This window comes from Orcinus orca, chromosome 13 (assembly GCF_937001465.1).
Source record: "Orcinus orca chromosome 13, mOrcOrc1.1, whole genome shotgun sequence".
NCBI lineage: Eukaryota > Metazoa > Chordata > Mammalia > Artiodactyla > Delphinidae > Orcinus > Orcinus orca.
This window is the reverse complement of record NC_064571.1, coordinates 33777942-33802105: the sequence shown is the minus strand read 5'-3', so window position 1 is coordinate 33802105 and position 24164 is coordinate 33777942. Positions and strand designations below refer to the sequence as shown.

The 24164-nt window shown below is 43.8% G+C and overlaps 1 protein-coding gene across 3 annotated transcripts in view; it reads left to right on the top strand.

Moving 5' to 3' along the window:
* The window catches only part of PROKR1 (prokineticin receptor 1), a 29906-nt gene extending 17319 nt beyond the window's left edge, over window positions 1–12587 (top strand). For all 3 annotated transcript variants that reach the window (XM_004277016.3, XM_049696419.1, XM_049696420.1), the window contains exons 2-3: window positions 1083–1727; window positions 10034–12587. In XM_004277016.3, the coding sequence (XP_004277064.1) occupies window positions 1243–1727; window positions 10034–10730 (1182 nt within the window). In that variant the 5' untranslated portion in view covers window positions 1083–1242 and the 3' untranslated portion in view covers window positions 10731–12587. The remainder of the gene's footprint in view (window positions 1–1082; window positions 1728–10033) is intronic.
* The last annotated feature ends 11577 nt before the right edge of the window (window positions 12588–24164 follow it).

Genomic DNA, 24164 nt, shown 5'->3' with positions numbered 1-24164 from the left:
GGGTCACGAGTGCCCTCCTCTTCCTCGAAGCTGACCGAGGAGGCCTGGGTCCTCACTAGTAATTCCTTGCAGTCCTAGGATGTAATACCCTCCCTCTCCAGGGACCTCCATGCTTTACAGACATCACTGATCTCTTGCCTGGAGGATGTTGAAACTCTGAGAGCTCAAGCTATTTATCTCAGGACACACAACCAGCCAAGGAAGGATTTTGTTCCAGAGTCCCCTTTCTAAGCCACTCAGTGATTAGGCTGGGACTTCACTCTTGCAGCCTCTGTGTGGGGACAGGCCTTGGTAAATGCTGTGCCTGGCTTCTAGGGTCACATCAGACTTGGAAGTAGGAACAGGAAACCTAGTGAGGAGAGGGGAAGGTGGCTGCTACATAAGCTCTGATTTTAAAGCAGTGTTTTGCCAGAAGGAAAGGCTTGGAGAGCAGTCAGGCCTGTCTCAAAGTCTTGCCCCTTCAGTGGAATTCAGAATTTTTTTTTTTTTTTCGGTACGTGGGCCCCTCACTGTTGTGGCCTCTCCCGTTGTGGAGCACAGGCTCCGGACGGGCAGGCTCTGCGGCCATGGCTCACGGGCCCAGCCGCTCTGCGGCATGTGGGATCCTCCCGCACCGGGGCACGAACCCGTGTCCCCTGCATCGGCAGGTGGACTCTCAACCACTGCGCCACCAGGGAAGCCCCAGAATAATTTTTTAAGCTACAGAATGGGACAATTCCACAAGGACAAAGTTCAGGCTGTCAGGACAAGGAATGGGGTTTGGAGCAGGTCACTTTCGTTCTCTTCAGCCTCCCACACTCCTAACTTTGGTCCCTGAGAAAAAGTGCAACATTCAGAATCTTCAGTGAAATGGAAATAAACTGAGTTAGCGCTTGTTTGTCTCTGTAGCAATCTAACCTTCCCTGAATGAGTGGGTATGTGGTTTTGATTCCTTTGTTTTCTTTCCCTGGTTCCTTTATTTCCACTCCATCACCTGTTCACTCTGGGCAGGTGGCTAATGGGTCAGCTTAGTTTATAGAATGGTTTTAAATTTAGCCAGGTTCACTTACATATGTAGCCAATTGTTTGTATGTCTTTCAAAGGCTTAGGATGGAGCTTGGATACTGGACCCCAAGGACGCTTGCAGGGACAATCTGACTCATTAAGGGAAAGCTGAGTACCAGCAGAAAGGGGAGACCTCAGCCTAACGACATCTCCCCAGAGGAATTCCCAGGAGTGTTGCTCAAGGCTTCACCTGGCCAGATGGAGGTCGACATGGGGGTCATGGATGAGAATGCCACAAACACCTCAACCAACTATTTTTCTCTGCTTGACCCCCACGGAACCCAAGCTGCTTTCTTCCCATTCAACTTCAGCTATGGCGACTATGATATGCCTTTGGACGAAGATGAGGATGTGACCAATTCCCGGACCTTCTTTGCTGCCAAAATTGTCATTGGCATGGCGCTGGTGGGCATCATGCTGGTTTGTGGTATTGGCAACTTCATCTTCATCGCGGCCCTGGCCCGCTACAAGAAGCTGCGCAACCTCACCAATCTGCTCATCGCCAACCTGGCCATCTCTGATTTCTTGGTGGCCGTCGTCTGCTGCCCCTTCGAGATGGACTACTACGTGGTACGTCAGCTCTCCTGGGAGCACGGCCACGTGCTGTGCGCCTCTGTCAACTACCTGCGCACTGTCTCTCTCTACGTCTCCACCAACGCCCTGCTGGCCATCGCCATCGACAGGTGAGTGAGGGGTGGGGACAATGAAGGAAAGGGCAGTTGTGATTGATGAGAGGTATCTGTATTCCCCAGAGCTGTGGATGTATGGGGGCCCAAAGGTGACCCATTTATTGAACAGTGAAAAGAGTTCTAGTTTTCCAGTGGTAAGCAGGCAGGTAGTGGAGCCCCCTAGAGCTGGGCAGCAGGAAGGCTTTTGATCCCTCTGTTATGGACATGCTCCTAGATGTTGTATCTGTCCGAGGTCTAGAGGTAGGCAGCTCCCAGGAGGTGTGGAGGGACAAGTTTAAGTTTCAGGCAGTTACCTCTTGAGTCAACTTGGAAATCTTGAGGGAGGTTTCTATCTCATCAAGACATCCTCTACTGAAACGCGATGGCCCTACAAACACCGGTTGATTTTTTTATTGTTATGATGATTTTTTAAAATTTTATTTTATATTGGGTATAGTTGACTAACAATGTTAACACCGGTTGATGTTAAATAACGTTGAGAGATTTGTTCTAAAAGACAAACAAAACAAAACAAAACAAGAAGGAGACCTATGCTTACTTACTCTGTTTTGGTTGTTGCAGTAGTCAGCCGGCTGCTTTTCATACATTAGTGTACAACAGTACACAAGAGCTGTTTCTAGTGATGATAAATAAAATCAGTAAGAGCAGCCTATGCAAATCTTTCCTTTGTTATCTTTAGGCTTTTCATTTAGTATAATCTCCTGTGCTAATGGGCCAGAGTAGTTTTTGTTCCCTTGGAACAATTTTGCAGGCTTCTGTGCCCAAAGTTGGACTCTTGTTACAAAACACCTTGTTGCAGTCCAGAGACAGTTACCCTGAGGGTCTAATCGGGCCTCTGTGTACTTGGAGCTGCACAGCCCGTCTCTCTCTCTTAACCCAGAGAACCTGAAGCACAGATGGTCTCCGTGTCCCATGGCCTCAGGGTGTCCTGGGGTGTCCCCTCAATCAGGACACCCCAGGACAGTGTTCCCGGGAGGAACACAGCAAATAGAGCCCGATTTCTGAAGCCATCAGTGGGATGACCAGGGGTAGGATACCTAGACATAGACCACTCCCAAGGGCAGAGGGTTGAAAAGGAGCCTGGCCTTAAAACCTAGGAGGATATTGGAATTAGCACATTAAATAGCCCTCGGTTTGTCACCCATAGAAGGTGTCCAGAGGTGTCATCCCTGCGCAAGTCTTGGCCAAGCTCTTCCACATGAGTCACGAAGCCCCCATGGTGTTCTGTCCACCCAGGAGGGGACCCTGGGTGACTCTGTAGAAGGAACAGGAGGGACAGGCAAGCAGAGTATCTGCCCCCCAAGTTCCCTTCACAGCTGTCGAGGAAGATCTCCGAGGACCTTGTCTCTGAACTTTTCTGAAAGTGCCACCATCCCTCTTAGCACATGAACAGGACAAAACATATGGGGTTATTTCCTGAAGTTTCACTCTGGCAAGACAGTTTTTCACAGAAGGTGCTCTCAGCCACTGAAAGTGGGGTAGGTAGGTGCCTGCTGTGGGGTGGGCCCCTGCTCCCTGGGTGAGACCCATTTTACCATGGAGGGGGGCTACTCGTAGAAAGAGGTAACACTGCAGGAAGAAATGGCTTCAAGGGGAATGGGAGCCAGGACAAAATCAGGGCATTGGGCTATTCTGAACATGTAAGAGGTAATATCTATGTCAATCAATCCACCTCCATCCACTGAACACTTTCAAACTCATATTCGCCTTTCATATGAAACTCAGCTTGTCTGAAATATTGCAGGCATTTCTCTTACGGTGGGTATGTTAATCGGGAACGTGCTTTGCATCGGTTATGGTTTAGAGTGGGGCTGTGATTGGAAACTTGACCCCAGACACTGGGTTTGACTTTGTTAGTTTTAGGCAACTAATTTTTGTCTTGATATAAAAAATATGGCCACAGTTATAAAAAATCTTTATTTTTGTTTAATGAAATTTCTGTAGGAAAAGTGTGAGCAGTTAGTCTGCCTGGGTTTAAATTCCTACTGCCCCACTTATTAGCTGCAGGGCCTTGTGTGTGTTAGTTGACCCTTCTCTGCCTCAATTTTCTCATGTATAAAATGGGAATAATTAGAAAACCTAATGTATTGGGTTGCTTTGAGGATGAAATGAAATAATACATGGAATTGTTTAGAACAATGCTTAAAACAGAGTAAGCACTTAATAAACGGCAGATGTTATGCTTTTAAATGAACCCTTAAAGGAACAACAACAACAAAACCTGATAAACTAATGACTATTTCCGATTGGCTAACCTCTTTGCTTTCATGACAGTGATTGTTTTTGTGATGTGATTAAAGAAATAATGATACAAAGTTTCTAAGAAACACAGCTCTCAAGATATAGTAGAACAGAACTATTTATCTCCCACCCGTTCTCTGTTTCTACTATTGGTTCTATGGTTCTCCCAGGCATCTAAGCTCAAAAGTTCCCTCTGTCCTGGCTGCTCTCTCCCTTTCTCCAGCATTCACTTAATTCCCAGGCCCTGACAATCCCCTCCCACACCCGGCCCAACCTCCCCACTGCTCACCCAGAGCTGAATTATCAGTCTCCTCTTGGTCTTCTTGCGGCCAGTGTCTCTCAGCTCCGCCCCTCTGCCAACCCTACTCCCTCACAATCCATCCTAAGCATTCATTCATTCACACAATGCATTTTTTTTTTTTTTTTTTTTTTCTGTACGCGGGCCTCTCACTGCTGTGGCCTCTCCCATTGTGGAGCACAGGCTCCGGACGCGCAGGCTCAGCGGCCATGGCTCACAGGCCCAGCCGCTCCGCGGCATGTGGGATTTTCCCGGACCAGGGCACGAACCCGCATCCCCTGTGTCGGCAGGTGGACTCTCAACCACTGCGCCACCAGGGAAGCCCCAACACACAATGCATTTTTATAGAGCGACTACAAAGTTACAAATACTATTTCAAGCACTGGTGATACGATGGTGAATAAGCAAAAAAGCTCCTTGTGCTGATGGAGCTTGATGGAGAGAGAACAGTCAGGCAAGCAACCAAGGAAGGTAATTTCAGAGCATGAGAAATACTCTGAGCAAAAACAAATAAACATAACCTATAATGGAAAAGAATCCGAAAAACAAATACATATATGTGTAACTGAATCACTTTGCTGTACACCTGAAACTAACACAGCATTGTAAATTAACTCTTCTTCAATAAAACAAAGACACACGCAAGCAAACACGGAGCGTGACCAAGGGTGGGAGACGCTCTAAGTGGGAATCAGGAAAAGTGTCTCTGAGAAGATATTTGAACAGACCTCTGAATGATGGGGGAAAAAAACTGGCCTTGTAAAGACTGGGAAAGAGCATTCCAGACAAAGAGAATTCTAAGTGCAAAGGCTTCAAGACTGGAGCAAACCTGAGGGTTCTAGGAATAGCAAGAAGGGTCCCATGGCCCAGGGGAAGAAAGCAAGACTGCAGCCAAATTAATCTTCTGCCTCATACACACCCCCCTCTCCTGCTCCAAAGACCTCTAACGACGCCACTGTATACAAAATATGGCTGGAATCTTTTCATCTGCTTTTCCACCATTTTATTATCTAGCTCCAGACTGCCTGCCCATCTCATGCTGGGTAAACACATTGATGTCCTGTGTTCCAAAAACGGTTGCAATCTTTTTGAGAACTGTCACCATGGCTTATGACATTTCTGTTCATCCAGTGCTAGGTACTTGCCGAAGGTGAAGTTTTACTAAGATCCTAGGTGCCCAGAATTCACAGACAGCAAAAGGTTATAAAAGAAGTAAGGCATGGGGCTTCCCTGGTGGCACAGTGGTTGAGAGTCCGCCTGCCGATGCAAGCGACATGGGTTCGTGCCCCGGTCTGGGAGGATCCCACATGCTGCGGAGCGGCTGGGCCCGTGAACCATGGCTGCTGAGCCTGCGTGTCCGGAGCCTGTGCTCCGCAACGGGAGAGGCCACAGCAGTGAGAGGCCCACGTACCGCAAAAAAAAAAAAAAAAAAAAAAGAAGTAAGGCATGATCCCTGCTCTTGGGAAGCTTACCATCCAGAGTGCGGGGGGAGGGGTGAGAACTAACACAGGAAAGTTAGGGGATAAGTAAAGGGTCAGTTTGAAATGAAATTTAGAGAAGGGGGAGATTGTGGCGTAACAGAATAATCAGAGGAGGCTTCATGCAGGAGACAGACTTTTCACTGGCTTTCAACAAATGACGATCAGCAAGGAGAAGAAAGGATTGCCAAGAGGGTAGGTAGAACTGTGTTTGCAAAAGCCGAGAGGTGAGAGTGCTTGAGGTGAGAGTGAGGTCCGGGGAGCAGGGTCGGGGACGGGGGACAGGGCAAGGAATGTAAAAGAGTAGAGATCAGAAAGAATAGGGTCCTGTTCTAGAACATCACAAAATCTAGGCACAGGGAGTCACACCTGAGGGTAGCAGGGAACTGCAAAAGATCCTCAGAGGACTCTGTCCCCTCAGGTCTGGATTTCTTCTTTGATGTGGAGACACCTGCACTGTCCTCGGGGTATATCTTTTGGATCTCAGGCACGTGGGACACTGGGGTCCCTCCTTTTTTTTATGAGGAATCCAGGGGAAGCTGGCCAGTCTGCCTGCCTGTTGGCAGCTCTCTTGTACTGTCTGGACGAGGCAGCTAAGGCATGAAGGATAGCACTCAGCCTTAGGAAGCCCACATGCTTCCTGGTGAGCTTATTGGTTGGGGCTGGTTGGCCCAAAAAGCAGGTTGTACATTTGCTACCCATCCCATGAGCCGCCTAGTAGCTACTGTGACCGCCACTTTCGTGATTAGAACTGGGGCTGAGTCCTGGGGCAGAGAGGGGGCTCAAATGCTCTTTGCTTAATCACCAGCCCACTGACATCACACAGTTAGTGGCTGGACATTTCTTTGTCCAGCAGCCTTCATTCTTTGTTCTCTGGGAAATGCTGACTCTTAAAGTGGATCTGGACCTGAACCACTGTAGTGGTAGACACGCTACAATGCCAAGCGCATACTCCTAAGGAAAGTGGCTGCCAATCGCCTGACTCCTTTCTGGAACATCAATAGGTTGAAACTGACTATGATGAAAAGAACAGAGGGGCTGCCAGGATGCCAGAAGGGCAGGAGGAAGGGATATTGCTTGCTCTGGTTTGAAAAGGAAGGAACAATTGGCGTATTGGCGAGCCCACTGGATTCGGAGCAAGATCCGGATGGGTCTGCGTCATGGTTCTGTCGATTACTAGCTGCGTGGCTTTTGACACGTTATTTAACTTCTTCAGACCTCAGTTTGCTCTTCTGTAAGGTGGGCATCTTTGCTCCCTTACCTATTCAAATGAGTTGGGGTTATCTAATGAGAATGTGGATTTGAAAATGCTCTGTAAATTCTAAGTTGCTTTACAAAGTCAAGCAACTATTACTAATAATGGAGTTCTGAACCTAGCATACCCAAGGCTGGTGGCAATCCTTGAAACAGTTTTCTGCAATTTGCCTATTGGTTAATGTATTTGGAAGACCTCTTGCACAGCATCTGGTGCTAACTTTGGGGATGGAGGTGGGGTGATGTCAGGATGAACTAACTATCTGATGGGCAATCACAGATTAATTTTGATGTGAAGATTAGTAAATCCAATAAAATAGGTCCAATAAAATAGAAAGTAGCATAGAACTTGCAAATGCAGGATTTGTGAGTAACAGGTGAAAGAAAATTGCTTGCTATACAGAATAGCTCTAAAAATACATTTTAGGATACTAAGAGTTTTTTCTTGTACATTAATAACCTATTGTTTATGTGCAGTGTCTCAGTGGAGCTTCACAGTATCTCTGTGAGCCTGGTAAGGCACTTGATAGTCCCATGTCACAGATGAGGAAATTGAGTCCTCAGGGCTAAGAAAATGAAAAATTCGCATAGCAAGTTTGTGGCAAAGCTGGGAGTAGATTCTTGGTCTTCTAGATCAGCATTCTCCCCTACGTGTTCATTGGAAAAACACTCTGAGTTTGAAAATATCATAAAGACTTGGGAAATTACTAGTGGGAAAAGAAGGAATAGAATCATAGAGTGAACGTTCGTATAGCAAGCAGTTATGAATACAGAAATATTCTTTGAGAGAGTAATCAGCAGAACACGGTGGGGTAGATAGAGAGGGAGAGAGCTGGTGAGAACAAAAGCTCTAAACTCTTAGTTTTCGTTATGGTTCAGAGCAGGTTTGGTGCCCTCCATACAGCAAGAGTGGCGTGGTCTTCATGTGCACGGACAAAAGCATTGCCAACACCCTGCAGACATTCCCATTTCACCCTCAGCATCCACCCTGGGAGACTGGAGAGTGCCAGGCATTGTTGCTGGTGGCGGAGCATGAAAAGCAGCCAGATGGGCGACCAGAGGGTAGACCCAACCCATCCAACTTCATCTAACAGCTGGTAGCTACAAGACAGCAGAAGTCTTGTGCCACTGGACTCTCCATATGACACTCAATGGGGTTGGCTGTCTGTGTTGTGGGAAGGACAGAAACAGCAGGAATATGACAAAAAAAAAAAAAAAAAAAAAGAATGACCCTCCTCTTCCAGTCAAAATCCCAAGTAAGATGACCTCAAAGAGATCGCCTGCGAAGGGAACAGAATTGTTTGGCTTTCCTTCGGGCCTCCGTCACGGTTGCCCTTGGCTTTCCCAGGGATGAGCTGTGGACACGTGAGGATGTGTTTATTTCCAGCGTTGATTAGTCATTCCCTCCCACTTCACTTGCCATCTTTCTCCTTCTCCTGCTTCCACCCCCTGCCACACACAGAACGTCTTCCAGGAAACCAGAGCTCTCTGTCTAAGTATGTGCACTCTCTCTGGGAAGGAGGCTTTCATACTGCACGAATGACTCACATCCCCCGGAAAATGCTCTCTCTTGTTTTCTGGACAACTGTGGTAACAGCAGTGTGGTTTTAAGGGAAAGAACAAATGCAATATCTTTTACTGTCTGTTGCTTTGTGGTTCAAAAAACAAGTTCGTGTATATTCTCAATTGATTTTCACATCAACCATGTGAGATAGGGTAAAATGTTTTCTATCGAGAGTCCTGTGGTATTTGACCTTGAGAAAGTCACTCATCTCTCACTAAGCTCCATTTTTCAACCTGAAAAATAAGATAAATGGTGACATGCTTTTCCTCCAACTTTGCATGCAGAGCAATGTTTTTAAAAATGTGGAATGAAGGCAAAGCTTTTCTATCAGAGAGGGCAAATCCTTCCAACAACTCTGGAATTATCAGGTCCTTTTAGCTCTAAGCTGTGGGGTAATTAGGATGAATGGCCCTGAAAACAGGAAGGACCTGGGAACAGTGCCAGGCTAGAAACCGATAGGAGATGTTATTACTACATTTAATAATAATAGTTACCATTTATTGAGTATATACCGTGTTTTAAACTGTGCCAGAAATTGTGTCTATATTGGCACATTTAATCTTTAAAACCAAACAAACACAAAAACTTTTGCAGATAAGGAAATTGAGATTCAGAGAGATTAAGCATAACTTGCCTGTCCTGGGCATATATCCAGACAAAACTCTAATTCGAAAAGATACATGCACCCCTATGTTCACAGCAGCACTATTCACAATAGCCAAGACATGGAAACAACCTAAATGTCCATTGACAGATGAATGGATAAAGAAGATGTGGTCTATATATACAATGGAATATTACTCAGCCATAAAAAAATGAAATAATGCCATTTGCAGCAACATGGATGGACCTAGAGATTATCATAGTAAGTGACTATGTAAGAGAAAGACAAATACCATATGATATCACTTATATGTAGAATCTAAAATATGACACAAATGAGCTTATCTATGAAACAGAAACAGAAGAGACTCACTGATATAGACAACAGACTTGTGTTTGCCAAGGGGTGGGTGGCGGGGTGTGGAAAGGATGGATTGGGAGTTTGGGGTTAGCAGATGGAAGCTTTTACATATAGAATGGATAAACAACAAGGTCCTACTGTATACCATAGGGAGCTATATTCAATATCCTGGAATAAACCATAATGTAAAGAATATGAAAAAGAATATATATATATATATATATATATATAACGGAATCACTTTGCTGTACAGCAGAAATTAACACAACATTGTAAATCAACTATACTTCAATTAAAAAATAAATAAAAACTTGCCTGAGGTTGCACAGCTAGTAAGAGGTGTAGCTGGAGCTGGCATTCAAGTCTGCCTTTCCTGGAAGCCCACACAACACTGCTCTTTCCCTCCACACCTACCATTTGTGACTCAATGTTGCAAAAATAACATCATCCTCCAGCACTTCCTTACCACAGTGGTTGATCCCATTTGTGTCCTTGTCCTAGATATCTGGCCATTGTCCACCCGCTGAGACCCCGCATGAAGTATCAAACAGCCACTGGCTTGATTGCCTTGGTGTGGATGGTGTCCATCCTCATTGCGATACCGTCAGCCTACTTCACCACTGAAACGGTCCTCCTCGTTGTCAAGAGCCAGGAGAAGATCTTCTGCGGCCAGATCTGGCCAGTGGACCAGCAGATCTACTACAAGTCATACTTCCTCTTCATCTTCAGCATTGAGTTCGTGGGCCCGGTGGTCACCATGACCCTGTGCTATGCCAGGATCTCCCGGGAACTCTGGTTCAAGGCTGTCCCTGGTTTCCAGACTGAGCAGATCCGGAAGCGGCTGCGCTGCCGCCGGAAGACGGTCCTGGTGCTCATGTGCATCCTCACCGCCTACGTGCTGTGCTGGGCGCCCTTCTACGGCTTTACCATTGTGCGTGACTTCTTCCCCACCGTGTTTGTGAAGGAGAAGCACTACCTCACGGCCTTCTATGTGGTTGAGTGCATCGCCATGAGCAACAGCATGGTCAACACCGTGTGCTTCGTGACCGTCAAGAACAACACCATCAAGTACTTCAAGAAGATCATGCTGCTCCACTGGAAGGCTTCTTACAGCGGGAGTAAGTCCAGTGGGGACCTTGACCTCAAAACCACGGGGGTGCCTGCCACTGAAGAGGTGGACTGCATCATACTGAAATAACCCCAGGACAGGACCTTTGGGACCCTGAGCAGTGTGCTTAGGTACACGCTATCAACCAAGAACACTTGGTGTGTTGCATAGGGCAAAGCAAATGGACAAATATGTCAACGTTGTGTTCAGGGAGCTCAGAATCTCTAAAACGGGTGTGATTAGACACCATCACCAGTGGCTGACATTCATTGAACATCTAGTTTGTGCAAAGAGTAGGCACTGGTGAAACCTATATATGTTGACGATATTTAATAGGCAAAAAGAAGTAACGATAAAACCAAGAAAAATGTTGGGAGATAGCCTGGAATAATGGGGTTTCCAGAAGGGAGCCTAAGTAGGCATCTAAGACTGTGGTGCATGTGTCTGTAGGGTGAGGGTCTCTCTGGACCATCTAAGTTACTCATCAGACACTGATGTAGCCCATCTCTGGGATTGTTCCTAGGCTTGAGTTCACTCCTAACATTTGCAGGGCTGGGGCAAGAACACAAAGCAGGCTTCTGGCTCTTTCTGCAACTTTCTCTTCTCATCCTTGGTCCTGATTCTCACCCTGGGCACCCAGGAAAGAAAAGAACATACAAATGGTTGGTGGGGGGGACCCAACAATGAGATTCAGTGACTCTACAGGCTTACTGAGGGCTCGTCCCTCTTTCTAATCCACCTCCTTTGTTTGGTGTTTTGAATTTGGAATTTGGAAATTTGGGATCAGAATATCTGATCCAGCCTTGGCTCCATCACCTGTGTGAGTCTGGGTAAAGCCTCTTGGTGGGGACAAAGATGATACCTGTGGTAGCTACCAATGGGGTGGTTGTGAAGAGCCAATGAGATAATATATGGGAAAACTCTTTCAACCATGCAAGCAATCAAAAGAATGGACTAACAGCTGTGTGTAGAGCCCAGGAGAAGGAAAGACTTGTCACCTTAGCTTATGTATCTAGAAACCTCACCATCTCCCCCTTTCATTATTCTTTGTGTGAATATTCCCTTGCTCCTCTCAGCAGTGCTATGTATGCATTATGTGCCTAATAGCATAATGGTACAACAAGGTAGTGAAATTTGGTGGCAGAATTATAAAAGGAGATGGTAGCTTGGTCTCCAGGCAGAAGATGAGCTCAGGGTTTTAGAAACTTCAGAATCAGAGCATCTTTGTGATCATGGAAGTGTCAACCATGCCTGTTCCTAACCAGTGTGAATCTGGGCTATGTGATACTTGTTTCATAGTCTGGTTTTATTTTCATGAGTGTGTATAGCTATAGAGCAGATTCGTCCTTTACTTCTTAAATAATTCTAGAGCAGTACATCTATAATGCTATTTAAGTGACATGTGTATGGTGTTTCCCCCTCCAAACATAGTCAACTCTTTATTGACAACAAAGTTTATTTTTCTAATAGTTACTGTATTTCCCTGGAAGACACATTTCAAAAACCTATTTATTTCTTCTTATTCATCATCCAGCAGACTTACCCTATGGTTTAACCGGAATACTCTCAGAGGATAAAAACTAATTAAAATATTAGCCTAAAGCCAACGTGCTTTGGAAGGTAATTCTTCTAATTTTTTTTAATAAAATCGCAGATTGCATTCTAAAATTAGGAAAGTTAGTTTTTGGACTGAACAATAATAAAATGATATAATTTGTGGTCATGTTCATCTTTTCCATTAGGAATACTAAACGTGAGTTGACTGTATTAAATAGGAATTTTTTACATGTGACAACCAAACCTCTTTCTGATTTTCAGCCTAAAATATCAAATTTTCACTTGTTTGCCTGTCTATAATATTTCTAGATATTGTGTCTGTTCGTGATTGTACAGTGAATGAAAGTGTTGTTATCAAGTGAAATAAAACAATCTCTCTATATAATCATTGAGCATAGTGTTCCTGTAATATCTGCTCTCCCCCATCCTTTTCCAAGTTACAGTGTGACGGTTTTCTGAGTGAGCACTGAATAGATGCTGATTCCATGATCATACGAATTCTGAGAATAATATTTCATGTTCTTCTTGCCTACAAACTTCTCTCCATCCTAAAGAGATTTAAGTGATTTATATTTTCTTCCTATAAGTCTGCTTTGGTAAAACCATAGCATTTGAGTGCCAAGACTGGAAATCTGAGGACCGCTTTATGCCTGTTACATTAACTAAAGCTAAACCTTTGAGCAGGCTCAATGTCTGCACGTGGAAAGTGAGCCAGGAGATGAACCTAGGGTACCACGCCTCTTTCAGATTAGTGGCTGATTCACTGAATTGAGCGGTGGACTGGCCAGCCAATGGCTTCCCCCCAAAGTGGTGGAAAACCCAACAAGGTGGCACTTGTGCTTATGTACTTCTTTTCTGTTCTCTAATGCATGCAAAGAGATATGCACATTGTCCAGTACAGAAGAATAAAAACATTGTTTTATAAAATCAAACCATCTCCTGAACTAAAGTAAAAGAGAAGGGCAGGTTTTGAACAAAGCTTTGGGAGGTTTTGCCTAATGAGTGAGTATACGTTTAAAAAATAATTTCTTAAATCAAAGACATTATGGGAATGGCAATCACCACAGCAAGCCCTCAAGTGTGAAACAAGTTCCATGCTCATTGTGGAAAAGAATGCTGAAGGATTTGTGAGACTGACAGAAAATTATGAACACGCGTCCTGTTTCTTGAAAACTATGATAAATGTTGGAATGTGTCCACGAAAGAATGAGTCCAGCTCTCCTTCCTAGAGTGTGAGAATATCAAATTCCAATCATTCATATTACAGGTAATGAAACTGAAGCCCAGAGAGGGGAAGAGAAGTTCAAGGTCACATATCTGGTCACTGTAAGAGCCAGGGTTATACCCCAAAGCTCAGTCCAGAGTTTTCCTACCACAGCATACATGGGTGCAGGAGCATTAATCTTGGAAAGAGAAGGATCCTTTCCAAGAATCCTTGAGATGACTGTTCATCTCCAGTCTGACCCTTCTCTGGAGACCCTTAAAGAGTTTCAGAAACAGTCCTGGTTCCTTTGCAAGATAAGTTTCACTCGTCCTACCACTGGGAACTCGTAGCACAGACATGGAGATCTGGAGGTTTTAGGGAAGAACTCCTAAAAAATGTTTACAGCTGCTCTTTCTTTAAATGCTTAGTTGGGGTTCCCTAGGAATATAAAAGAAAAGATAGCAGGCCCCTGTCCCTGAGGACAGCTGCCCTGCCCTAGAAAAGCAGAGGAGAGAGATAAAGAAAATAGACTTGGCTGGGTGTCCAGATGGAGGGCAGGCGTATGTGTTCAGAGTTCAGTGGCATCAGAAGTGAAGGTGAGAGGTGAGGAGCTTTGTGAACAAGGTCAGACTTGAACAGGACAAGTGGGGTTAGAGAAGCAGAGGGCAAGCACTCCACATGGGAAGAGAAATATTACCTTTACCTGCTTTGGGAAACCAAAATTGATTTTTGCTGGGGGGGAAAAGGCTTCTCACCCAATGATAGGATTGTCATCCCTGGAAGAGGTAACCAAACACTGAATAACACTCAGAGATGTAAGTAATATTGCAGCCTTATCTGAGAGTGAGTTCTGATGGAAGGAGGGGAAGGAGAGAAGGAGAGACAGAAAGTAGTCTTGGGAAGCTGGTCTGTATGATGGGGTGAGGAACGCATCTCATCATTAGGGGAAAATATTTAAAAAAAGATGCGGAGGAGGAAGTTGTTGAAGACACATTTGTCTGACTTTAATACCAACAGCGAGGGGCCTCCACAATATGTAGTGGGCTGAGCTGATCAGGTTACAGGGGTTGTCTTGCACAGTCCTTACAAAAGCCCTCCAAGGCAGGGGGAGGGGTGGGGGCTCGTATGACTCATTTTACAGATGAGGAAACCGAGTCTCAGCTCAGAGTGCTACTCAAGGTCATGCAAGGAACGAACAGTGTGCTGAGATTTGAACTGAAGAAGTTCCACTCTAGGGCTCAAGCTTGGGATCATTCTGCGCTGCAGCCTTTCAATGATTTTCCTAGGTCTTCCACGTGCTTGCTAGTAAACCAAATAAATGCCTGCCTCCTTCAGTCCAATCATTAAGTGATAAATCGTCTCTTGAGTTAATTAGATTTTTCTCAAAACCTGAGAATGGCGCAAGTCCCACTTCTATTTTTCCTTCTCTGAGAAGTTTTATTCACCCTCAGCAGTTGACCCTGATGCAGAGTCCTTAACCTTTGAGTGTCATGGGCATCTAGTGAAATTCATGTTCATGAAAAACAATGTTTTCAAATGTATTAAATAAAATACATAGGGATGCCAAAGAAATCAATTACATGGACACACACTTATCAAAATATTTTAAAAGTTTATAGTATGATTGTATGAATATTTATATTAAATTTCTTTATGTAAAATCTTTATTTAAGGCCTTAAATTATAAGATTAAGATCAAGGCTAATAACTACCATGATTTTGAAGTAGTAATGAATGTGAATGACATTTTGAGATCTCTTCCCAAACTACAATGTAGTATAAAATATCTGTCATTTCTCCTGGGGACAGTTTCAGGGACTGCTAATACTAGACTGGTTTGTCACCTATGTCATAATAGCAGGAAATGCTAAAGTTTAGTTACAGGTTAGTGAGAATAACAATGCATTTTTTTCCATCTGTGTTTATGGCCCCTGAACTGGTTAAGAACACCTGCCTGGAGGGAGGACAAGACAAGCACAGCCTGGAGTGGGCACTGGTAGAAATGGAGATGGCAGGAAGGAAGAGTCGCACACATGTGAATGGAATTAAAGCAACAGGTCTTGGGCACTTTTCTTATAAAGACACCTCTGGAGGCCTTGTGGTTCACCCACTCTCTATCCTGTGCCTTCTCAGTGGCCCCAGCCCTCATCCATGTGGCAAAAATTCATCCAAGAAGCCAGAGATTGTCTCTCTCCTTATAACCTGGACACTCAGGACTCTTTCACACAATTATTTAATAATCATATATTGTCTTAGACTGTGATGTTACAAAATGAATAAGACACAATTCCAGGGCTTCTCTGGTGGCACAGTGGTTAAGAATCCCCCTGCCAATGCAGGGGACACGGGTTCGAGCCCTGGGCCGGGAAGATCCCACATGCCGCGGGGCAACTAAGCCCGTGCCCCACAACTACTGAGCCCGCACGCCACGACTACTGAAGCCTGCACACCTGGAGCCCATGCTCTGCAACAAGAGAAGCCACTGCAATGAGAAGTCTGCACACCGCAACGAAGAGTAACTCCCGCTCACCACAGCTAGAGAAAGCCTGCACACAGCAAAGAACACACAATGCAGTCAAAAATTAAAAAAAAAAAAAGATACAATTCCAACCCTTGTCCCTTAATGATTGGTCTCAAGGAGACTGGGCATTTGGTTGCTGGAAATCACAAGGCAAATTTACTTACCAAGTCAAATGCTTTGCTTCTTTTCTTGTTTGTTACTTTCTGTTCTTATATTAATTATTTTGGTTCTGCTCTCCTCATTTTAATATTGTTGGCCTGAGTTGAGTATACATTTCTTTTATTTTTTCTTTTTTGTGTCTTGTAAGTGATTAAGGGAGTGAGTTTTTCTGAGTAGAGCTTTACTCTTGGTTGAAAGTGTAAAATATCTTTAGCTCTGAAATATTTTGTTTTATTTATTTCATTATGTTTGACAAATGTATTTCTTGGTTCAGGGTTTCCATATTCTCTTTATGTACTTAAGATTTCCAGCATTTGTTGTATTTATTTCCTTTTGTTTACTGTGATATTTATTTCTTCCAGAGTAGACTATTCATCTCTCTTTTGCAGGATCTCTTCCTTTTTCTTCTCTTTTCCTCTTTCTTCCTTTCTTTTGTCCTTTGTTTTTTGCATAAATGTGCACTGTTGTCCTGTTTTTTCTTTTCATTTTACTCACCTTGGGCAGAACCAGCCCTACTGCCCGAATACCATATGGGTGAATTTCCCTTGATTCTATGCCCTCTCTGTTAGTTTCTTCCATCTGAGCTTCAACTAGATCATTTGTGCTCCATGTTCTGCTTTGCTGAGGATGGAAAGTAAGGACTATTTGTAGCCATGATTGGTGGGCTGGTTCTTTTTTCTATTATTTTATTTTATTAATTAATTTATTTTAAAAATAAATTTATTTATTTATTTTTGGCTGTGTTGGGTCTTCATTGCTGTGTGTGGGCTTTCTCTAGTTGTGGCGAGTGGGGGCTACTCTTCGTTGCAGTGCATGGGCTTCTCATTGCAGTGGCTTCTCTTGTTGTGGAGCACAGGCTCCAGGCACATGGGCTTCAGTAGTTGTGGCACTTGGGCTCAGTAGTTGTGGCTTGCAGGCTCTAGAGCGCAGGCTCAGTGGTTGTGGTGCACGGGCTTAGTTGCTCCACGGCATGTAGGATCTTCCTGGACCAGAGATTGAACCCATGTCCCCTGCATTGGCAGGTGGATTCTTAACCACTGTGCCATAAGAGAGGTCCTCTATTGTTTTATTTAAAGTCTTATCCTGGGATTCACTCTTGCTAGACAGGTGCCCATCCTTCCCTTGGATTTTGGATTGTTCCCTCAACTCAGGGAGTGCTATTGAACTTCACTTTCTTCAATGATAATCTGCCCTAAATTAATTATTCCCAATTTCATCTGATTTTTTTCCCCATCTACTTCTCTTCTTCCTCTCCCAGTCATTCGGTGGGAAAATCAAGAGAACTTGAAGGCTTTCTTGCTGGATATTTCTTCTTTGCTTCTCTGACTCCTCTCTCTAGCCTGTTCTAGAACCCAAGAGACTGACTTTTGGATTAGACCATCGATAAACCATATACTGTGTTTTCCCTAGCTTCTTGTTGGATTGTCAATGGCAGGCACAAACAGACGGTCAGAGGATAAAACAGAGTGGAGACGGGGATTTATTCAGTTGACTCCCAACTTTCCAGATGTCAGGGACCACCTTGATAGCTGTTGGTCCCCTTGGGTACTGCTCCTCCCCTTTTCCTTTAGGCCTAGGGGAGACCCTGGCTGCCTTTGCTGCTGGCCTTAGGGAGCTCACTACCCCTGGTTGGTTCTTCTTAGCCCTGTCTGTACCATTACAAGCCTGTGCTTTATTAAGGACAAGCTCCCCTCCCCAACCCCCTTCTTCCTGATAATTCCCTAGCTGATAGAGCATCAACCACAGCACTATGAATTCTAGTAGAAGAAGGGGATCGTGCATATCTCCTACGGATCACCCACCCCGTAAGAGGCAAAAACAAGTTCTTGTCTGACTTTTAATTTTCTCTTTCCATTTTGCTAAGTCACTTTTTGTTCTTGGATATATTAACCTGGGGTGATCATTCTTCAATCCTCTCCTGACTTCTTCCCAGTTGGTGAAAAACAAAATGGTGAATCCTGGCAGTTTTCCTCATTTCTGCTATGTCATCATACATAGTAGTGGGAAAAGGCTTTTAACCCATAAAGGAATTTTTAGTTTGTTTCTCTAAGATGTCTGCCTCCCACACCCAGTATGTGCTTCCTTCACAGTGGGGCATATTTGTATGATTCTTCAAAATTTCATCTACTCACCTTGTTCAGGGTACCACTTTTAAAGGATACACTATATATATATATATATATACACACACACATATATATACATACATATATATGTATGAGGTTGTGATATATATCATTAGGTTTATGATCCTATGTCTCCTTTACCATATTTCCCTAAAAGTCCTTTGTATGTGTCAAAGAGTACTATAGAAAGATTAATATGTTGGAAGGATTTTTTTCAGAAGAACTAGAACAAGATAGATCATTACAAGGGAGTAAAAATACAGAAGAAGAGATGGATGGAGTGAAGGTCTTAAAGTGTTACTGGAGACAAGGAAGGAGGAGCCGGAAGGGATGATACTGATGTTTTGAGGTTGGGTGCCTGGAAATTCAGGAGCAGGAACTGATTTAAGGGGGCAGATAAGAAGTTAGATATATTGATTTTGAGGTACTGATAAAATATTTAGCTATGTCCAGCAAGAATTAGATATATTGATTTTGAGGTACTGATAAAATATTTAGCTATATCCAGCAAGCTGTTAGGAATATCGGGGAGGAATTTAGGAGATAATCGGAGGTTAGATAGATGTGGCTACCATTCACACTGAACTATCACAAAGGATCGGTTTGTCAAATTAGACTCACAAATTAGAGCTCTTTTTCAGTATCAAGGTTTACTAACAATCTCAAGTCTCAAGAAATCCAGAGGCTTAGGTAAAGGAGGGATTTTCTAGGACAATCTGGTGGCTACCTAAGTCCTTTCTTCCCATATCAGACCTAGTCTTTGCCCCCAAATAAAATATGAGGTCTCTAAATGAGATTTGTGGGTCACCTCACTGGGTAGGGATATTTAAATTCTAAAATAACTCTTCTTTTTTTTAAAACACAGATCATCACAGGGATTTTCTGACTTTTTTAGAGGTCATGACTCATAAATGCACAGACTCTAGTTTTATTTAACATAAGTAATCCTGAAACAGCGATATCCTGCTAAGAGAATTTTACTGATAAGGACTCTTTTCACATAAAATCACTAATTGATTCCAGAAGGTCCAGTGATCAACAGGTTTACAAGGAGGTTAGACTGGGCCACCTGCCTTTGCACCTTGGGAGCATCCTTCTGATAATAGGGAGAGAAATGGACCACAGACCAGCTGGCTTAACACCTTCCTAGCCTCACACAAACTTGCAGTTGAAGTCTTTGAAATGGATGAAGTTGAAAGTACGGAATATAGAGAGAAAAGTAGAATGAATGTTGAGAAATAAAAAAAGGAAAAAACCAGGAATGAAAAGGGAGAGAGATAGAGAATATTCAGAGAAGAAGAATGAATTTAGTGTGACTGGAAATTTTAGCTTCCTTCAACTCACCAATATCTTCTTTTTCCTTAGTAAGGGAATCAAATTTTTGTTTCAGAGTAAAGACTCTATTTCCCAGACTCCCTCACTGTTAAGGATGAGTGGGTGACCAGTAAAACCTAGAAGGAAAGATATGAAAGTATAGAACTTATTTCCCTACAAAGGGGGAAAATGTCTTTCTCTTTCCCTTTCAAAATTCTATTGTTTAGAATGAGATGTGATGGCTCCAGCAGCCATCTTGGGCAATGAAAATAAGGCTTGCACTATAGGCATGGTGAACCAGAGAGCTGAAAATGTAATGGGCCCATAGTAACTCTGTGGTGTCCATTCCAACACTGGACTATCTCTACACTTCTCCTAAGTGAGGTAAATGTAAACTGCCATCTGATTTAAGTCACTGTTTAAGGAGGTCTATTCCTACTTAACTTTGCCTCCAGACGGGCTCAGTATCAGCTAGCTCTGATTACATTTTGTCTTCCAATGCCCGTCTTCTCAATGGAGGTTACATTGTCAAACTACATGAACTGGATTTCAACATTCTCCAGCATATTAGTACCTTAATAAAAACAGAATCTGAACAATTCTAATGTAATCTGAACCACACATATGAGGAAAAATTTTCACCTGACCTCAAGGTGCATCCTCTTTACCATAGGCAAGCTTTTCTTTTTAAGAGTAAGAATTGCTTAAATGTTCTTTTTGGCTACTGTGATATGGAATATAGTAGTAGTAGTAGTAATAATAATATACTATACTATTAGTTCTAGCCAATCAATGTCTCTGTGACTCTATTAAGCACTTTACAAGCATGATTTTATTTAACCCACATAACCCAATGAGATGGGTGGTAATATTGTAGCTGAGGGTCATTTGTCCTGTGGTCAGACTACGGTTCAAAACCAAGCTGGTTTGGTTTCAGCATATGAAGTCACTAGGATGCATTATCTTGTAAACTTGTAAGGTCTCTTCCACCTTTGTATTTAAAACTACAAGGCCAAGGATTGGAAGGGATACCTCTGAATAATATTGAGATGACACTACCCTATCTGGTCTTCCCTTTTTTCCCCTCTATGTCTACCTTTGTATGGAGGAGTGTCTGAGGACAAGGACTCCACCTTTTAGCTGCATTGTAATGAGAATTCTATCTAAACGCACAAAGTTTTTGAGTTTTTGTCCTCGACTCTAAAGCCAAAAGACAACAGACAGGGCAGGTGGATCCAATGTCCGATGGAGCTGTCAGCTTCTCTACACTGCTCATTAGAAAAGATCTCAAACTGGCCACCAAGATGGGATCTCTGAGGCTGTGGATAGAAAAGAATTGAGCACCCATGATTCTGTTTCAAACTTGGGCTCTCTGAATTATTTATACCAGAAAGCTAAAATTAAGAGATATTTGTTTTTATTGGAAATTAAACTTGCAGAAACCCAGGTTTAGAACAGTTCTCAGCATGAGGCATTAAAATGTATGTCTCTAGGACTTCCCTGGTGATGCAGTGGTCAAGAATCTGCCTGCCAATGCAGGGGACACGGGTTTGAGTCCTGGTCCAGGAAGATCCCACATGCTGCAGAGCAACTAGGCCTATGTGCCACAACTACTGAGACTGTGCTCTAGAGCTCACGAGCCACAACTACTGAGCCCGTGTGCCACAACTACTGAAGCCTGCGCACCGCAACGAAGAGTAGCCCCCACTCACCATAACTAGAGAAAGCCCATGCGCAGCAACAAAGACCCAGTGCAGCCAAAAATAAAGAAATAAAATTAAACAAACAAACAAACAAAAAATAAAATGTATGCCTCTAGCTCTGACCTTTTTATTTAGGAAGTGGGCCGACCAAAATCTTCTGTGAACTTCAAGGAAGAGCAGTTTGAGCATCAATAAATAATACACAGCCTAATGAGTACATTTTTTTTCTAATAACGTTGAAAAAATATGGGACAAAGAAGGTCATCTTCATCTGAACATACACAGAAATGTATAGAAGCCTTGAATTAGAATAGGTATTTTAATTTTAGTGTGATTATTTTTGGATTCCCCCAAGAAAAAAATGTCTATAGACTCTTAAAATGGCAGTGTGTAAAGCAAGCCGTACCTCGTTCTAGGTGTACCTCCGGGCATGTAAAAGAACTTTCGGACCCCAAGGGGGAGGTCAGGTTTTCAGATAAAATGTCCTCAAGAGTCAGTCAGTATATGCATGGCAACCTATCGCCAAACCAAATAGGTACACCCCTCCCCCAGTTGTTAGAGTGCTGTGACATCACATTTGCTTAATGTAATTGTCATTACATTGTCACCTGTCCATAACAGCGGGAAGTCCTGATGTGTGACTCCCTTTCTAAGTATTACTGAGGCTCCCCAAGGAAGGTCTAGGTCTCACAAATTTCTTCTTCTTTCTTTTTTTTTTTTTTTTGCGGTACGCGGGCCTCTTACTGCTGCGGCCCCTCCCGTTGTGGAGCACAGGCTCCAGACGCACAGGCCCAGCGGCCATGACTCACGGGCCCAGCCACTCCGCGGCATGTGGGATCCTCCCGGACTGGGGCACGAACCCGCGCCCCCTGCATCGGCAGGCGGACTCCCAACCACTGCGCCACCAGGGAAGCCCACAAATTTCTTCTTGATTGTTGCTCATCACTTCAGCCAGGCATCTCATGTGCACAGTCTGCATCAACAGTTGCTCAAGTCTGTAGGCTGTGCCCGTGCACAAGGGGGCTCCAGATGGCCTGTATGTTGCAGTGGCTTGTCTGCCTCTCCCGCAGTCTTTCAACATCAGAGAGAGAGGAATGTCCTCACTCCTCCATGCATTTCCTCCATGCAAGGCTACATGCATTTCCTTTGGCAGAATTTTCTCATCTCTCACCCAGTAGTTTATTAATATTTCTCAAAATCTGAGTTTTTCAGTCTTTAATGCTTGGGAGTTACCGGTAGTCCACCTTGTGACTTGTGCCAGGAAGCCTAATTCTTTTCATCCAGAGGGAGGTAAGGAGCAGTTGGCCCTTATATGTGGTCTTGAAAATGTGATTTTCAGTTAGTAAACCCTTGGGGAAAATATACACACACCTCTACTAAAAATGAACACCTATTTTTAGGGATTGTTCACAGTCCACACTTGGGGTGTGTCTGTTGTTGCGGGAGAAGATCACTTTTGGTCGTAAGGACACAGTCTTACCAATGATATATCGAATTACATTATGAAAACCAAATTGATCTCAGTCTGAAGCATCAACAGTCAGGTAATGGTGTCTTCTCCATGAATAATGAACAAGGAGTGGGTATTCTATATACTATACATATATAGTGCTGCATGGCCGTTAGCAGAACTGATACCATCTTGGGCCCTTACAGATTCTCCTGTCCTTTTGCTGCCCTTACCCAGGACTGTACTGTGCAGTAAATCACTTCTCTGTGGTCGAGGGCTTTGTAGTTAAATGATATTGTTTAATCATTAGATTGGGTGGCCTCTCTGCCCTGTTCATGCCCAATGATGAAAACCTTCACTGACATATTCCCAGCACCCACGAGGTTAGCTACCCATTCGCTAATTTTTATTTAGGAATACACTTCCTATTTCCGAGCACCTACCCCCATTTCCTGGGTTAACTATAATATTGTCCCCACGGCCCCTTAGTGGTGCGGAGTGCAGCTGCAAATGCTTCCGGATTGCTGTCCGCTGGATTCCAACCCCACCCTATGTGTAAGTTACTCTATAAGAAATGAATCCATTGATTACATGGAGTTGGCTTCCTCGTTCTTTGCTCTCAATAAGCCTTCTCAGTTTGATGGGCACTTTTCATTCCCTCCATCCTCTAATGAGTATATATAATTTACTTTATATATTGTGATAGGCTGAATAATGGCCCCAAAGATATCCAGGTCTGAATACCTGGAGCCTATGAATACTTTATATAGCAGAAGGGACCTTGCAGAAGTGACTTGGTCAAGGATTGTGAGATAAGGCGGTAATCCTGGATTATTCAGGTGGGCCCTAATGTAACCACAAGTGTCCTTATAAGTGGGAAGCAGAGGGAGAAAAGGTGGTGCTGTGACCATGGAAGCTGAGATTGGAGTCACGTGCTTTGGAGCTGGGGTAGGGGGTCACAAGCCAAGGCCACCAGAAGCTGCAAAATTCGAGGAAATAGATTCTCCTCTAGAGTCAGCCCTGCCGACACCATGACTTTAGCCCAGTGAAGCTGAGTTTTGGATTTCTGACCTCCAGAACTGTTAGATGATACCAAAACTCTCCTTAAGATTGCTGCCCGGAGACTTCACTTTTCTACCCACATTCCCCCCTGCCTACAACTGCAGATCTGCTTCTAGAATCAGCTTGTGGGAACTCCAGCGTGGGTCTTGCTGCTTTCTCAATGCCAGGCCCTCAACTCTGGATTCCCTTTGCTGCTGGGGAATTGTAGGCTCCAGGTGTCAACCCTGCATGTCAGGCTGAAGATGGTTGCCAAGACCTTCCTTGGGGGACATTTTTTGGGGAGTGAGATTATTACTGTGGTTAATGAGATATTCTGGTTACCACTGAATTTCTTTCTTGTCCTCTCTCTACCCCTTATGACAATGGAGATATTCCATAGAAGTTGACAGTCTAAATAAGTGCTCTTCTCAGAAAAGCCTCCTTCATGG